This window comes from Thalassophryne amazonica, chromosome 20, assembly GCF_902500255.1.
Source record: "Thalassophryne amazonica chromosome 20, fThaAma1.1, whole genome shotgun sequence".
NCBI lineage: Eukaryota > Metazoa > Chordata > Actinopteri > Batrachoidiformes > Batrachoididae > Thalassophryne > Thalassophryne amazonica.
This window is the reverse complement of record NC_047122.1, coordinates 16,924,887-16,943,772: the sequence shown is the minus strand read 5'-3', so window position 1 is coordinate 16,943,772 and position 18,886 is coordinate 16,924,887. Positions and strand designations below refer to the sequence as shown.

General features: G+C 40.3%; 1 protein-coding gene across 1 annotated transcript in view; it reads left to right on the top strand.

The window, feature by feature from the left end:
• Positions 1-12,143, top strand: part of erf (Ets2 repressor factor) — a 92,204-nt gene extending 80,061 nt beyond the window's left edge. The window contains exons 3-5 of the mRNA XM_034160669.1: positions 3,630-3,742; positions 8,524-9,428; positions 9,713-12,143. Of these exons, the coding sequence (XP_034016560.1) occupies positions 3,630-3,742; positions 8,524-9,428; positions 9,713-10,324 (1,630 nt within the window). The 3' untranslated portion in view covers positions 10,325-12,143. The remainder of the gene's footprint in view (positions 1-3,629; positions 3,743-8,523; positions 9,429-9,712) is intronic.
• The last annotated feature ends 6,743 nt before the right edge of the window (positions 12,144-18,886 follow it).

The following is an 18,886-nucleotide window of genomic DNA, read 5'->3' as shown; positions in this document are numbered from 1 at the left end:
TGTTTTCAATGTTAAAGTTAGCATTAAGCTGTTCGCATCTCAACGTCTGTGTGCATTTGTTTTCTGTATAATAATTGATGGCTCAGTGTTTGTTGTCGTAAACAAGTCAAATTGTAATTTTTAAATTTATTTTTATTCATATATTAATAATAGCAACAACAACAATAATAGAATAATAACTCATAATAACTAATAATGCTACAATACAATTTTAGAGAGAGAGACATAAAGAATCTGATGAAACAAAACATAACAAAAGATAAAACCAACTAACAATGAAAATAAATAAATACATATAGAAATAGATGACTGTTTTCTGTGAACACCTAGTAAGTCTTACACCTCCACTTCATCCCTCCTTTATTTAAGTTTAATGACAATTTGTTTTGGTCAAATCATATTTTCAATTTAATTTCTTCAGTGGTTTCCTCCTGAACTATCTGCCAAGCTAGAAAACTGCTGCATCCTAGTAAGAGCAGAATACTACTGGAATGAATTTGAATAAAGTTGTTTCCCCAGATTTTATTTCTTTTTTTTTTCTTTTTTTTTAATGTCTAGAGATAAAGGATCCAGTAACCAATTTAAAATGTTGTTGACATAGAAAACCTGTAAAGCCTACTTTTAGTACACAGAAAATTCACAAGTGGTTTCAATAAGGAATCGGATCGATAAGCGGAATCGATAATGGCATCGATATTGTTAAAATCTTATCAATACCCATCCCTAGTATTTATGAGGGTGTGTGTTTGCAATGAAATGATCTGTGAGATGTGTTTTTATGGAACGGATTTTTGCATTGAGGTACCTTTCTGGAGCAGTTTTTCAATTTTGTTGTATTTAAATGCAATGACAATAAAAAAATTTAAAAAAAAAACATTCTATTCTATGTGAACTCCTGATTCACATAATCTCGTTTGTTCTTTAGTTTACTCCACTGACAGCACAAATCAGAATGTGTTCAATAATATCACAGTAATAATTTCTGTGGCTGTCACTTTAAGAGCACAGTTGTATTTTATTGTACTTTTTCCATCAGGCATCTTGTTGGGCAGCAAGGGGCCCTTGAAGTAAAGCTGTTGGTTTTTATTTCACATTCTCTTCATTTTTCCCTGCTAAAACCCTAAAGAGCATATGTCTGAGAGTAATATTTACCTTTTTATGTTAAACTGACCTGTTATGGTCTTCTGAAACAGTTGATAGATGTGTTTTATAACTTAAAAACCGGAGCGATGCTAACGCATTAGCATGTCTATAGCATTTTCAATGTTAAAGTCAGCATTAAGCTGACACCTCTCAGCACGTTTGTGTGTATTTGTGTTCAGTATAATAATTAATGACTCAGCATTGTTGATGTAATCAAGTCAAATGCATTACAAATTGTAATTTTTTTTTCCATTTATTTTTATTTATATTTTGTAGTTTCACAGTGATCCTCACAGTGAGCATCTCAAACTTACCTGGTGACTCCTGGATGTTTACTGTTGAACTATTTATTTGAAGGTTTATTTTGAACATAAACTAAATAAGTGCAAAGTGATTTGTGATCCAGAACATGTTTGGCTTTTTTTTTTTTTTTTTACACTGAAATGTTCTTGATAATTTCGTTTGTTTTTATGTCATGTGTGGTTTCCAACTGATTTTCTCATCTGTTATTATTGCTGCAAGAAATTTATTTTCATTAACCGTTTCAATTTACACCCCATCTATCTGTATTTGTATTTGCTCATTCATTTCGCAGTTCCCAAATAACAGTTTTGTTTTATTTAAGTTTAATGACTATTTGTTTGTCAATCCATATTTTTAATTTGTTCATTTCTTCAGTGATTTCCTCCTGAACTATGCCAAGATAGAAAACTGCTGCATTCTAGTAAAGGCAAAATACTACTTGAGGAGTGATTTTGAAGAAGGAAAGTTGGGTTTTTTTTCCTCACCAAAATGAGTGCACTCACTGCAGTTTGTTGTCTGGAATAGCCCCAGATTGCATTGTAGAGCTTCTAGAATTCAAAAATTTTGCCATCGATGGGGGATAATTTTGGGTTTCAGCTTTTTCTGTGTTTCACCACTTTCATCCCTGTGTACTTCAGATATTTCCTATGCAGTATTTTGCTCTGTATACCATGGTTTCTTAATTATTCTTTATTTATTTTGTACACAAAACATTGATTCTGTACTTAGGTTATAAAGATTCCCTGATTGACCTCTAATCATTACAATTGTGAATTCAGATGCGTTTACAACCAATTTCTGTAGTCTCCTAGGTTGGTTTAATCTCTGAATATATAAACTGCTGGCCCAAATCTGACATGGTGAATAAAAAGAAGAATAAATCTGTTTTGCAACTGTTATTTTGAAATAACCTTATATGGAAATAAACTAGACATTCTGACAGACTTAACACGTGTTGTATCATAAAACCAAATTCGTACACTTGAGGAAAATGAAGTTTGAATGATTTTTCCACTGCCGTTTACATAAATCAAGGTTTATGTAAGCTTATTCCAGCGACTGGGACAGCCTCTGCACCCCAGTTTTATTTGTCTTTGGAATGTGTCCACATTGTCATTTTTAGCCAAAAATTCAAAACCTGGTTTACTATCGTTGACACACCTATTATTTTTCTATGTTCTTAATTGCATTTTGTGTTTTTCCCTTCGTGTGCGTTATTAAAGGTATAACCATTTCTGTTCAATATTTTGTCATTTTCATTGATGGCAGCTTGATGATGTCAGGTGTTGGCAAAAACAGGCCATTTTTCAATACTGCATGCAGATGAGTCAGTATTTTTTATGAACAAACCCCACTGAACATCTGTTTACATCTGCATTCTATGCACTTCATACAGCTCAATGAGAGAGACTGGGTTTGAAGTTCTTGGGTAAAGAAATGTTAATGTGGTTTCGGTCTGAGGCTAATGAAGTGTCACGTAACCTTTTTTTTATCAGGTTTTTGATGAGCTGTCAGCATCTTGTATTCACTTCTCTGTGTATCAGAGATGGAATTTAACCCAGTGTTGACACTGGGAGCAGCTCACCTACACGCTGCATACAGAGTAATGTGATTATTAAGCAATGGGTTGTGTTTTTGTATCCTGTAATACATTATTTCACCACTTTAACTAAATGTAAGCACCATTAATCAGAGAAATCTTTTGGTCATTAATCATGGATTTGTTTCACTAATGGTCACTAATGGTCTGCTTCAGTTCAACTCAGTTCAAGTGTTGGGTTTAGTGACATGTTGATCAGAGTGGTTCTGTGAGTTTTAGGAGCTCTTTGTAGGAATTTTATGTTAATTTATGTTATGTTGAATGGGGAATGTACCCTCACCGTGAATGTCCATTCTTAAGGTGTTTGTGCTTTTTCCCTGTCTTTGTGTGTGTTGAATGTACTGTATAAGTATGTGTCTTGAGCTACGGGGTGTTTAAATTTCCTTTTGGATCATTAAAGTGTCTGTCTATCATCTATCTCTTCTGTAGTTCCTCCAGGAAAATATTTCAATGAACTTTGATCCATTGCAGTAGCATGTTTTATGGGGCTATGTGCTTAATTTATTTTTAAAGTTTTTGGAGCTTTGGTGGTTGTGCTCAGTATGCTAGCTCTCTAACACTGTCTCCGTCTTGTTTTCTCCAGATACTACTACAACAAGAGAATTCTTCACAAGACTAAAGGGAAGAGGTTTACCTACAAGTTCAACTTCAACAAACTCGTGCTAGTCAACTATCCCTTCATCGACATGGGCTCTGGTACGTGCACACCATACACGATTATTAATATGTACATATTCAACATTACATTGTCACTGCAGTGTTCCCACATTAAACCCACAATGAGGCAGTTTGCAGCATCTGACATTGACAAGTGGCATTTTGATTTTCATTGTGTTTTGAGCTCCATAAGAGAAATTAAAGTAACTAAAATGGGATTATGTTTAAAGGCTTGAGACAAAAAAAAATATGACATGTACTGATGATTGTCTGTAGTGTAAAAAAACAAGTGCTATAACTCTGGGCATCTTGGCTAATTTCACCAACAAATGTTGCCTGACTGTGGTTGGTGCAGAGTCCTAATGAGTAGGCACACCACTCGGCACAAGTCAGGAAAAGTAACTTTTTCCCCAGGTCTTCTTTGTTGACTTCTAGCCACCTCGGCCCTACTTATACTCCAATTCAAATGGCCCAGGAAATGTGCCAAACAACTCCATGTAGCTACACTCCATTCCCAACTATTCATATTATACAAATAATGAATGTTTGTGAATGCAATGATAACAATATTTCATGAGGTGAAAGATGAAACGTTCCATTCAATGAGGCGCAGCCGAGCTGAATGGAACGTTTCATCTTTCACCTCATGAAATATTCTTACCATTGCACAAATGAAAAAAAAAACATTCATTTGTTTTATATAATGCCTAAAACACATCCTTATCATTTGATAGTTTATTAATTTATAAACAAGAGAAAAGACACTTACATTTTGGTGTGCATCACTGGCCCTTTGAAGTCAAGTGGTTCCAAACAGTCAAACATGAACTTTAAATAGCAGTCCAGTCCACAGTTGCTCTGTCAGCTTGAAAAAACAGTTGAATAGTTCAAAACAATGCTGAAGATGTAGTCTGTAGCTGATGCTGTGCATTCACTTCATTGTGTCCAGATTGTCGTCTGCTTTCCTCAGTCCTGCAAAAATTTGCGACAGAAATTTGTTGAGCTCTTCATCCAACAGCACTTTGTTACAGACATCTGAACAAATGTTGCAAATGCCTCCAGACGGCTTACTGCACCATCAATAAGCTCGTTTAAATCGTTGTCTGTCACCAAAACAAACCCTGTCTTGTTTTTAATCTAAGTGTGTGTGTGTGTGTGTGTCTGTGTGTCTATATAGATAGATAGATAGATATAGAGAGAGATTATACACACATGCGCAATTGATATTTACCTTAATTATTGAGATTCTATTGGCTAGCATACTGGTACAGTTTTGTTTTACGCTTTTTACTCTTTTAATTCATTTATTAGTAATTGGAGCGGGCTGCAGCCTCAACCTTTTCTTGTTGATTAATGCTGGCAAATGATACAGTATTTTTTGTCTTTCTGATCCCTGATTCTGTTTTTTTTTCTCTCTGTTTAAGGTGCAGCTCCATCCAGAGATGGGAGTTGTATTTGTGTTGGCAATCCTCCTGTCCTGTGCGCCAATAGCATTTCTTGTATATTTGTCTGTGAATTGTTCTGTAATTTATGTTTGTAGCATGGCCCAGGCAGAGGGTCACCCCTTTGAGTCTGGTCTGCTTGAGGCTTCTTCCTCAGAGGGAGTTTTTCCTTACTACTGTTGCTCTAGGGGTTGGGAAGGTTAGACCTTACCTGTGTGAAGCGCTTTGAGGCATCTCTGTTGTGATTTGGCGCTATATAAATGAAAAGAAATTGAAATTATGTAGATGTTCAGTAAATCTCCTCAATCAATCATTAACAATATTTACGTTGCGTGTATGTGCATATAAGCTTTTGACAAGTGCTGAAGTTAGCTTTGACTTAGCGTATGTTAGCGTGCAAGCCGACATTCATGAAATGTCTTGTAAATCCTTCCACAGGTGTTATAAGGTTCCAAAAAAACAGCGTTTTCAGTTTTAGAAATGTTTATTTCTCGCTAGCTTTTACGAGGTCTGTTAAAAATGTATCGGACCTTTTTATTTTTTGCAAAAACCTGATGGATTTGAATCACGTGTGCTTGCATGAGCAAACCTTGAACCTTCGTGCGCATGCGTGAACTTTTTCACGCCTGTCGATTGCATCATTTCCTGGTAAGCAGCCTTTGTGTAAGACGTGTGTTGTGCGCTCTGCGGATTTTCATTTCAAGGAAAAAGATGGAACGACTGGAGCAGCGCCGCATCAAATTTTGCCATAAACTGGGTGACAGCCAGGTGGAAACCATTCGGATGATTCAGACGGCTTTCGGTGACGATGCTATGAGCATCACACAGATTAAGGAGCGGTACAACCAGTTTAAAGACGTCCGCGTAACGGTGGAGAGCGAGCCACGCATTGGTGGAGAGCGAGCCACGCTCCGGTCGGCCATCAACATGCAGAAATGACCAGATCATTTCCAGAGTGAACACTGTGGTGATGCGGGACCGTCGTGTGACTGTCCGAGAAATTGCGGAAAAGGTGGATATCAGCACTTTTTCGGCACATTCCACTGTGACATTCCACTGTGATTTGGCCATGAAAAGAGTGGCTGTGAAATTCATGCTGCTGCTGACGGCGGCACAAAAAGACATGCTGTGACATGCCCACCTCTTCCACAATTTCTCGGATAGTCACACGACTGAAAAGTCACCGAAAGCTGTCTGAATCATCCGAATGGTTTCCACCTGGCTGTCGCCCAGTTTATGGCAAAATTTGATGCAGCGCTGCTCCAGTCATTCCGTCTTTTTCCTTGGAATGAAAATCCGCCGAGCGCACAACACATGTCCTCACACAAAGGCTGCTTACCAGAAAATGATGCAATCGACAGGCGTTAAAAAGTTCACGCATGCGCACAAAGGTTCAAGGTTTGCTCATGCAAGCACACATGATTCAAATCCATCAGGTTTTTGCAAAAAATAAAAAGGTCCGATACTTTTCTAACAGACCTCGTACATAGTATATAACAAATATGTTATATTTACACCCAAATGAAACTGAGTTTGGAGCTAGCTAGACCCACTGACATCATGATACCACTGTACTGTGATTGGCTGTCACCCCCGGCCCTCAAAAAAAAAAAAAAAAAAAAAAAAAAAAAAAAAAGACAGATTAAAACAGAATTTGTCTTTTTAACCTCTTACAGTACATGAAAATTAGCCATTTCTGAACTTGTCCAAGGTCTGTGTCCCAAGAATGTTCTCTATGAATTTGAAGACCCCGGCAGTAATAGGACTGGACTTATGCTGAGCACGGACGGATGGGCAGATGGACAGACGGACGGAGGCAAAGTCTTCACAATACCCGATGGCCATATTTGTTGGCCTTGGGTAAAGATGTTAGAGTTTAGTCCACTGACGTATATTAAATCTGTGGCTCTCCACATGTGAGTTTGGGGGTGTTGCCTGCACACAGATGTGTTTGCAGTCTGCTAGCAATGTTATTAATAACCACACCCCCTTTCTCAACACAGAACTTTTTTCTGTGTTAGATAAAACCGCAGTCATGACAGTAAATATAAAGACCAGAATAAGAGATTATGAAAATAAGCAGTAGCGCAGCTCTCGTGTGCACGTTTTTGTTTGACGTCAGTGTGCCACGTCCCAGTTTATCCGTCTCCTCCCTCCTCTGAAGTCGTCTCTGGTTCTGGTCCCGGCCACCCAGTGTAAACACAGTCCATATGGACCGTTGAATTCCGAGTGACATAAGTGCAGCACGAAACTTTAATTATAGCCTCTGTGTGATGTGGCCCACACACTGACATGTTGTGATATGACAGTTATACACACACACACACACACACACACATCAATCTGGACGGATGCACAAGCCCACACCACACTCTCACAAACGTACTCTGTCGTCGATAAACACCCCCCCCCCCCCCCCCCCCCACCTTTATATTCTCGGACACACAGGGTTTAGAGGTGCTGTGATTTTTGAGAAACACACACATAAACGCACACTTTCAGAGGTTCTGGAAAAACTGGAGGAACCCAACCCATGTTTGTGATGGCAGTAAGAGTGACTTTTCCAGTATTTAATTCTGGCACCTGCACTGATGCCAAAAAATTTATTGTACCGCTGCAGTTCCCCTGGCAGGGTGGGGAGGGGAGGGGCAGGGGGGTAGAAGAGAGGGGAACCTGTGGCTTTGTGTAACCCGGTGTTTTCTTTGTGTGTGCGTGCAGTGAACCTGAAAGTGTTGGATGTGTGGGAGACTGACGCTCACCTACTCATTAGGACCCCCCCCCCCCCCCCCGTTCTCTTCAGTATAAGATTCCTGTTTTATATTTTCATTCTCCACCTATCAAAATTTTTGTCCACAGTAAATCTGATAAAGTGAATCTGTCAGATTGTTCAAGCTGTTAGAAACTGAAGCGCTCCTTTCAATGGCCAAAAATGTCAACTCATCCAATCCAAAAACTTTCCAAATGCACTCTGACAGCGTTGTTGGTTGGATGGTTTTGTGGTGCCTTCAGGAGTTCAGGCACCCTTCAAACCACTGATTGAAATTTATTTGCTTCTTCTGTATATTTGTGAGATAATGGAAAAATGGATCAAATGAAGACATTGTCCAATTTATCTTGACGTAATGTGCCCACACACAACAGTGGGGTACGTTCAGAATTAAAAATGCAGGTGTATTCCCAAAATCCTGAAAAGTGTGATCATGCACGCTGGCTCGGATGAACTATGCAGTTTTACTTATGCCCCACTCCCAAATCACTGTCCAGTTACTGACTGACCTGACTGTGTTTGTGAATAATGTGGTTAAATGCTCTGATTTTGTGACTTCAGTAACACTTGGAATCTGTAATTCCACTAACTTAAACCTCATTCCTTCACAGGTCGGGGCGTCCCCCAGAGCGCCCCTCCTGTGCCAACCGGAAGCACCCACTTCCGCTTTCCCCCCTCTACACCCTCTGAGGTCCTGTCATCCAGTGAGGAGCTGCGCAGTCCAGGAATGTTCAGCAGCGTGGCTCGCCGTATGGCACGCGGCTCCGTCAGTGACTGCAGCGATGGCACCTCCACTAACTCGGAGCTGGAGGAGGCTGTGGGATCTGAGGAGAGAGGTCTGGGTCCTGAGAGGGCTTTCCGTGGCCTTCTTCCTCCCAGGATGCCTCACGAGTCTCTCTTCAGGGTCTATGGCGCTGCCCCAAATCCAGCAGGCCTCCCCAGACCTGCCCCCAGGGTCCACCCTGAGCCTCTTTCCCCTTTCCCCGTCTCTCCTCTCCCAGGCCCCGGAGGTCTACTAGCCCCAACTCTGTCCCCGGCCCTATCCATGACCCCGACCTCCCACCTTCCTTACACCCCCTCCCCCTCTCTGTCCTCCCCCATGCTGGGCTCCCACTTCTCCTTTAATCCAGAGGACATGAAGCACTACCTGCAGGCTCACACACAGTCTGTTTACAACTACCACCTCAGTCCTCGAGCTTTCCTCCACTATCCCAACATCGTCGTCCCACAGCCTCACCGCCCCGCCCCAGAGAAGCTGGCTTCCGGCCCACCAGGTGCTCATCTCCACAGCCTGCCCCTGTCTCTCTCTCATTCCCTCAGCCAGCAGCCAGGCAGCGGAGAGGAAGGTCTTCAGGGTCAGCAACATCTGTCGCCATTCAAGTTCAAGCTGCAGCCACCACCACTCGGCCGCAAACAGAGAGAAGCAACGAGCTCCTCCTCCAATCAGACGCCTTCATTCTCAGAGTCCGCACAGATGAGCAACTCTGTCTTAGCTGCAGCACCTCCAAAGATCAAGGTGAGACCACTAATGCTAAGAGCTACAGGCACCAATTTTCAAACAGTCTTCTGTGGTTTTTGGTTTGGCTTCTCAATCCAGACAGAAGCAAACAAAACTCTTAAGTAAAGTTCATGAAAATTAAGGGATAGTTTTCTGTTTTTTGTTTTTTTTGTGTGTGTGTTGTTTTTTTCAGTAGTTACGGGACACAAATGATTCTTGGTGTCAGACATCTTGATAAATGCGAAGACACTCATTGAGTCAAAACTCTGTGAGCACATTTTAAAAAATGTCCTCTTGTCCAGGTGGAGCCCATCTCAGACATAGAGTCTGAGGAGGAAGTCGAGGTAACAGACATCAGCGAGGAAGAGGAGCACAATCACATCGACGATGATGATGAAGGTGACGTCTTCACCCCGACGCCTCACCATTGTCACAGTCTTAACCATCACCAGGCCAACGGAACAGATGGGAGCGCCTCTGCCCCGCCTCCTCCGCACCATAAACCAGATGACGACGTGGAAGAGGATGAAGATGTTTTCAAAACTCCAGCCACGCCCTCTCTTGGTGCCACTAGCCTGGACTTCCCTCTGATTGGGCTGAAGTGTGAACCGGGTCAGGGGTCAGCTCCCATCAGCCCCGGAGGCACACAGTGCATCCCACTGAAGCTACGCTTCAAACGCCGCTGGAGCGAAGACCAGAAGATGGAGGCAGATGGAGAGAGAGATGAGGCAGAGGACAAGAAAGTGAAGGCAGAGTGTGAGGTGGAGAGGAAGAGAGGGGGGGAGGTGGATAACAGAGGAGGGGGTGGAGTTATCTTAGGGTTGATGCTGCCGCCGCCTCCTGCTCAGCGTAGAGCAAGTTCTGAGTTGCAACGGGCGACGGCGCAGTTGTCTCTGGAAAACACAGGCTGCTGAGCGCACCACGTGCTGGTGTGTCCTGCCTGGATCTGAAACACACAAACAAACCCAGTGATTTTATACAACATGACGCTTCTCGTCTGAAGCAGGCTTCAGTCTTCAGTCCTTCCAGATCATTATTATGTATCGGAGGAGATTACTTCTACTTTTTGGATCCACCCTGTCGAACAAAAGTTCAAGAAACAAAATTTAAAATGAATTTCAGGTGTTTGACTTTTTGACCTTTCTTTCTTAAGCCTGTCTTGCGAGTTGCCTGGTGCTTGAAGGAGTGAGTGTACCCTGCATTTGCTGTCTGAAGCTTCTGGTGGCAAACTCACTCACAAAAAGCCACTTGGCATTATGGGACGTTTTAAGTCCTTAACGCAGACCTGCCTGTGTAGCCTCTAATTTACTGCAAAAGGAGAAGCGCGTTTCTTCCTGGTACCTTTTCAGCACGAACACAGCCGCGGTTCTTCTGTGGTGTACAACACTAAGACTGACTTTTCAAACTGACTGTCCTACTCTTAATGCCTGTAGGAATAGCGCACCAACTTCTCAGGTCCTGCACGGCCTCGTAATGCCAGTTAGACCATGAAGTCACAGCGTGCCAGGATCGGTCCACGTTGACTCTGCACAGATCAGCTTTGGTGGTGTTGGCTAATCGTGCACTGCCCAAAAATGTAAGGCAGGAAACTGAGTCAGGCTCTTTACTGTCTGGACAGGTGTTAGAAATACACTTTGAAAAGCCCTGATAGAGATTACAGAAGTGCCTCAGTCTGCAGTCAGGCTCAGTGGCTCTCACAGATTGAAGAGGAACGTAGGTTTTTATTATTTTTTTTTTTTATTAAGAATTTTTGTTCTTCTGTGATTACAAAGTACTCGCCAATCACTTCTCCAGAAATCAGTATCAGGACTGCGCTAAGCAGACTCTTCACCCTCAGATGGTTCATTATCGTCAGTGATAATCACGATGGACATCCACATTACAGGGACACCTACAGAGAACTGACTTTGATTTCTCAGCCTCTTCAATGGCAGGCGTTAATAAACTGGATGTTAACGAGCTGTTGGATGTGGCTCCGCTGTACAGAGAAAAAAAAAAAACCTCCACGTCTTTGGAAAGAGGACAGAGCTACGAATGAAGCTTTACGATGGAATTGATGTCAGTGTTTGGAGGAGGCGGGGTCTTTGAGGGCATTAGAAATAGTTTCCTTCTGCATTCCCAGTCTTGGTTCCTGTTCTTCGTTTGGACTTTATGGGCATTTGATCTGAGGGCTGTGTGTGTATTGGAGATAACGGCCACTCTGTGGGCCTGATGCTTCACAGCGCAGCGACTGGTTCGTCAGTGGCGAGCAGGAATCGTGAATGTCGAGCATCAAGGTTAACTCAGGCAAACCTTCAGTCCGATCTTTAGAAACGTATTTTTGAGATTTTATCGTATAGCTTGAAAAACAAAACGCGCCCATTTAATGATTTCCAAATTGTGCCTTTTGAAGCCAATGCGAGGTTTTCCCCCAGAAAGTGTTTATCTCACACAAACAGTACCAGCCTGCCTTCTGTTTTTGTATGAGATACAGAAGAAGAAAATCTTCAAATATATTTTATTCAGATATATATGAAATCGAAATATATTTCAACATGGTCATTTGATACAAACCTGGAAAATCTCTCATTTTAATGGTTAAGATCTGTATATATATTCTAAGGGGCATCTTAATATCGATATAATTCAGCCTAAGCCTTTACACTTTTTTTCTCTTTCTTTAACCGTTGAGCTGCGGAGGCTACCGCTATCAGAGTTTTTATATTTATAATGTCAAACTTAAAAAAAAAATAACTGCTGTTGTATATTCAGAGCACAGGCAAGAATAAATAAGCAGCTGTGGGTCAAGCTGTAGTAACCTAGTTAGTGGCTGACCAGTGCTCCAGCAGGACCACAGCTGGACTTTGTTTAAAATGTGGACTGGGCTGGACCATTTTGGGGATGTTTTTGACACTTCAGGGGGCATTACACTGATTTTTCTCAAAGCCTACCTGAATGTTTAACAAAAGGACTGTGCCTAAATCTGACCCTGAACCCTGAGGATTACACATCAGCCTGCGAGGAGCCACTTTAAACGTGTGCTCGTGCACACACGTTCAGGCTCGAGACGGCCTTTGTTGTGGCAAGAATAAAGGAATCTGACATCATGTGACTTCAGACGCCAGTGGAGTCGACTGCACAGCCACAGAAACTACACACAGGAAATGACATCGTGTAACCACAGAGCCGAGTGGAGAAGACGGGACTTCCCAAAATCTGTGTGTGTGTGTGTGTGTGTGTGTGTGTGTGTGTGTGTGTGTGTGTGTGTGTGTGTGTGTGTGTGTGTGTGTGTGTGTGTGTGTGTGTGTGTGTGTGGTTTCTAGGGTTGTGCAGTATGCACAGACATTTTTAACACTTCAGAGGGCACTGTTGCACTGTGCTGTTAGAAATCCAACATCGGGAATAATCCCAGTGGTTCCCAAACTGGTGCTGTTGACCTAAACTGGTTTAGAACTCCACCTAAAATTGGAAAGAACAGTTTTTAAAGGGGTGTCCTTTATTGAAATAGCTTCAACCCTAGGCTGGGCATAAATCATAGAACCTTAGTTACATCCAAGTAACTTATGTTTATCTCCTGCACCACATGGGTTTATTTGTGGTCTTCATTCAGACACACGAGATGGAGAGTTTGTTTTTAATGACCACAGTTTTTACAGTGATGTGGACAGTTTTCTTTCTGTATTTTGGTGCATTTAGGGATCTTCTAGAGTCCAGAGACCTGGAAGCTAACATAAACTGTCAGCACTTGATCCTGGTGTGTGTGTGTGTGTGTGTGTGTGTGTGTGTGTGTGTGTGTGTGTGTGTGTGTGTGTGTGTGTGTGTGTGTGTGTGTGTGTGTGTGTGTGTGTGTGTGTGTGTGTGTGTGTGTGTGTGTGTGTGTGTGTGTGTGTGTGTGTGTGTGTGTGTGTGTGTGTGTGTGTGAAAGAGCTGTGGATAATGGCAACACCATTAACTTTTAGTTGACTTCACATTTTTCCTCCAGTTTGCATCCCAGCTGCCGTGGGGGGGAGCACTGCTTAAATTGGGAACCACGCCAAAAATAAAAGATCAGTTTTCACCCGGAAAAGTGGTTTAGTGGAGCAGATAAGTATGATTTTTGGCCGGAATCCTTCACTTGGCGATAGAAGCATCAGATTTTGCATGAATATTCTTCATAAATAATTGTTTGAGGGAAAAAAAAACAGCTAGTCACTTGAAAATCCAGCAGGACGGCCAGAGAGAGGTCAGTGAAGAATTACACGGGTCAACATTTTAAAATGCTCCAATCATATTGCAAAGCATATGACATTATTTGTCTGGTTATAGAGTCCAAATAATTTGGACTATAGAACTGAATGTTGTGTGCTAAAACAGCAAAAATAAATAATGGTAACAAAGGTCAGTTTCAGTTTGTACAGGGGTCAAAAAAAGTTGCTTCAATTTAGGTAAAAGGTGATGCAAATTATTGGTTAACAGGGCTTTAAAAATGAACAGTTTTCACCATGTGCAATGCTTAGTCATTATGGGGTAACATACAGTATTGTTCAGAATAATAGTAATGCTATGTGACTAAAAAGATTGATCCAGGTTTTGAGTATATTTCTTATTGTTACATGGGAAACAAGGTACCAGTAGATTCTCACAAATCCAACAAGACCAAGCATTCATAATATGCACACTCTTAAGGCTATGAAATTGGGGTATTAGTAAAAACAAGTATAAAAGGGGGTGTTCACAATAATAGTAGCATCTGCTGTTGACGCTACAAACTCAAAACTATTATGTTCAAACTGCTTTTTTAGCAATCCTGTGAATCACTAAACTAGTATTTAGTTGTATAACCACAGTTTTTCATGATTTCTTCATATCTAAGAGGCATTAATTTTGTTGGTTTGGAACCAAGATTTTGCTCGTGTACTAGTGTGCTTTGGGTCATTGTCTTGTTGAAACACCCATTTCAAGTGCATGTCCTCTTCAGCATAAGGCAACATGACCTCTTCAAGTATTTTGACATATCCAAACTGATCCGATACCTGGTATGTGATATATAGGCCCAACACCATAGTAGGAGAAACATGCCCATATCATGATGCTTGCACCACCATGCTTCACTGTCTTCACTGTGAACTGTGGCTTGAATTCAGAGTTTGGGGGTCGTCTCACAAACTGTCTGTGGCCCTTGGACCCAAAAAGAACAATTTTACTCTCATCAGTCCACAAAATATTCATTTCTCTTTAGGCCAGTTGATGTGTTGTTTGGCAGATTATAACCTCTTCTGCACGTCTTTTATTTAACAGAGAGACTTTGCGGGGGATTCTTGCAAATAAATTAGCTTCACACAGGCGTCTTTTAACTGTCACAGCATTTATAGGTAACTCCAGACTGTCTTTGATCATCCTGGAGCTGATCAATGGGTGAGCTTTTGCCATTCTGGTTATTCTTCTATCCATTTTGATGGTTGTTTTCTGTTTTCTTCCACACGTCTCTGTTTTTTTTGTCTATTTTAAAGCATTGGAGATCATTGTAGATGAACAGCCTATAATTTTTTGCACCTGCGTATAAGTTTTCCCCTCTCCAATCAACGTTTTAATCAAACTACTCTGTTCTTCTGAACAATGTCTTGAACGTCCCATTTTCCTCAGGCTTTCAAAGAGAAAAGCATGTTCAACAGGTGCTGGCTTCATCCTTAAATAGGGGACACCTGATTCACACCTGTTTGTTCCACAAAATTGATGAACTCACTGACTAAATGCCACACTATTATTGTGAACACCCCCTTTTCTACTTTTTTTTTTTTTTTTACTAATAGGCCAATTTCATAGCCTTAAGAGTGTGCATATCATGAATGCTTGGTCTTGTTGGATTTGTGAAAATCTACTGAATCTACTGGTACCTTGTTTCCCATGTAACAATAAGAAATATACTCAAAACCTGGATTAATCTTTTTAGTCACATAGCACTACTATTATTCTGAACACTACTGTATGTCATAGAATCCTTTGGGCAGCAAACATTCAGCACGGTCAAAACTATTCAATTTATTAGTCCTATTACCTCAACCGATAATTTGCACCACTTTTTACCAAAATTGGAGTCACTTTAAATTTTGACCCCTGTACAAACTGAAACTGGCCTTTGTCCCCATTTTCAGTGTTTTTACTCAGTAACTCCATAACATTGTCATAGATGGTCCAAACTATACCTTTTTGGACTATTTATGTTCAGACAAATAATGTGGTATAGTTCTCAATATGATTGGAACATCTTTTAATTTTGACGCCTACCTGGCCACCTATTGAAAATTCAAGTGGCCAGTCTGCTTTTCAAGAGATTAATATCTAAGGAGTATTTGTGATGAAATTGGTGCTTGTATCACCATGTGAAAGATTTTCTGCTGCACTATGCGAGAAAAGATTTCTGTCCCTGCATTTTATTCCTCAGAAAGAAATTTGTTCAGACTATTACTACAACCCCTGGCAAAAATTATGGAATCACCGGCCTCGGAGGATGTTCATTCAGTTGTTTAATTTTGTAGAAAAAAGCAGATCACAGACATGACACAAAACTCAAGTCATTTCAAATGGCAACTTTCTGGCTTTAAGAAACACTATAAGAAATCAGGAAAAAAATTTGTGGCAGTCAGTAATGGTTACTTTTTTAGACCAAGCAGGGGGAAAAAAATATGGAATCACTCAATTCTGAGGAATAAATTATGGAATCATGAAAAACAAAAGAACGCTCCAACACATCACTAGTATTTTGTTGCACCACCTCTGGCTTTTATAACAGCTTGCAGTCTCTGAGGCATGGACTTAATGAGTGACAAACAGTACTCTTCATCAATCTGGCTCCAACTTTCTCTGATTGCTGTTGCCAGATCAGCTTTGCCGGTTGGACCCTTGTCATGGACCATTTTCTTCAACTTCCACCAAAGATTTTCAATTGGATTAAGAGCCGGACTATTTGCAGGCCATGACATTGACCCTATGTGTCTTTTTGCAAGGAATGTTTTCACAGTTTTTGCTCTATGGCAAGATGCATTATCATCTTGAAAAATTATTTCATCGTCCCCAAACATCCTTTCAATTGATGGGATAAGAAAAGTGTCCAAAATATCAACGTAAACTTGTGCATTTATTGATGATGTAATGACAGCCATCTCCCCAGTGCCTTTACCTGACACGCAGCCCCATATCATCAATGACTGGAAATTTACGTTCTCTTCAGGTAGTCATCTTTGTAAATCTCATTGGAACGGCACCAAGCAAAGGTTACAGCATCATCACCTTGCCCAATGCAGATTCCAGATTCATCACTGAATATGACTTTCATGCAGTCATCCACAGTTTACGATTGCTTTTCCTTAGCCCATTGTAACCTTGTTTTTTTTTCTGTTTAGGTGTTAATGATGGCTTTCGTTTAGCTTTTCTGTATGTAAATCCCATTTCCTTTAGGCGGTTTCTTACAGTTCAGTCACAGACGTTGACTCCAGTTTCCTCCCATTCGTTCCTCATTTGTTTTGTTGTGCATTTTCGATTTTTGAGACATATTGCTTTAAGTTTTCTGTCTTGACACTTTGATGTCTTCCTTGGTCTATCAGTATGTTTGCCTTTAACAACCTTCCCATGTTGTTTGTATTTGGTCCAGAGTTTAGACACAGCTGACTGTGAACAACCAACATCTTTGGCAACATTGCGTGATGATTTACCCTCTTTTAAGAGTTTGATAATCCTCTCCTTTGTTTCAATTGACATCTCTTGTGTTGGAGCCATGATTCATGTCAGTCCACTTGGTGCAGCAGCTCTCCAAGGTGTGATCACTCCTTTTTAGAATGCAGACTAACGAGCAGATCTGATTTGATGCAGGTGTTAGTTTTGGGGATGAAAATTTACAGGGTGATTCCATAATTTATTCCTCAGAATTGAGTGAGTCCATATTTGTTTCCTCTGCTTGGTCTAAAAAAGTAACCGTTACTGACTGCCACAATTTTTTTTCCTGATTTCTTATAGTGTTTCTTAAAGCCAGAAAGTTGCCATTTGAAATGACTTTAGTTTTGTGTCATGTCTGATCTGCTTTTTTTCTACAAAATTAAACAACTGAATGAACATCCTCCGAGGCCGGTGATTCCATAATTATTGCCAGGGGTTGTAGAACCAGACAAAGTTCTCAAATGGCCGTTTTTGTACAGATTGTCCGACCAGCTCCAGTCTCACATCTGTGTCCTAAAGTCAATAATTTTCAAAGAAAACCTTCTTATATTTCTTCATCAGGCACAAAACCCCCACCTTTTTTTATTATTACACCAGCTTGTGTATTTTGTTGTGAATCTGGATTGTTACACATTTTTGTGTGAATGTGTCATACTTTAAAACATGTTTGCTAAAGCTTTTTTTTTTTTTTTTTTTTTTACTATTTTTTAAGGTGTAAAATATTGAGCTACAAACATGCTGCCTTGCCTGTTGTGGCTTCAAAAATTCTCACCCCATAATTTTTTTGATTTTCTGTATTTTTCAGACATTACTGTTGTAACTGTATTATTAACTTTTTTTTTTTTTTTGCCATTTTACTTTGTTTTCTTGGGAATCTGCTTCCTTTGAGTTGGATGTTCTCTTTTTTTTTTTTCTTTTCTTTTCGTATGTAGTTTCTCCCTACCCACAGTTTTTGAGGAGCTCTTAAGAAAAAGACATTTTACTGTTTAATCATTGTATTACTTGGTGTATCCCCTTTTCTTCTCCTTTGTCGTCTCTTTGCTGGCGGTGAGGTCTCACTCCAGAGAACGGACGGGGATGAAATGGCTGAACTTTGGTTTCTCTTCTGTTCATCTTCATTTGTAATTACAGTTATCAGGGTTCATAAAAAAAAGTCAAAATCAATGCAAGTCTTGTTTTGTTTTTTGGGTTTTTTTTTTAAGGAATTGTCATATTTTTGTTTCATTTTAATTTCGGAATTTCTGATCTACTCCTAAAGAATTCCAAATGTGCAAATGAAATTAAAAACTTCAGTAAAATTGCATGTTAAAGGTGTTATCTTAATTTGTCTTGTTTCCTTGGCACATTTATGGCTTTTTGTTTTTGAAATGCACAAATTGACTGTAAATGGACAAGAATGACTTTTGACAACAAGCCCAGTTTCTCAGTTTTGCTGTCTTTATGATAGAAATCTAATTCCCTACTTGAGAACTTTTTTTTTTTTAACTGACCTGATTCTTGTGTTTAACATGAACTGTTGCCACAGCGACACTCAGACTCTGGCTCCCCCTTCCGTCCAGTTTCTGGCACTGCAGCATCAAAATGTCATTTTTTCAAACATAAAATGCACGGTGGTTTAGTGGTTAGCACGGTGTGCAGGTATAACAAAAAATGGGTGGATTTACAATTTTAATAATTCAAAAACATGAGAAAACTGATACAAATTGTCAGAATTTATAATTCTAAATCAAAAAAGGTTGAATAGTTAATGCTTGTTAACTAAAACATTGTTAAATTTAGTAGTTAAATTAAGATTTTAACTGAAAGTT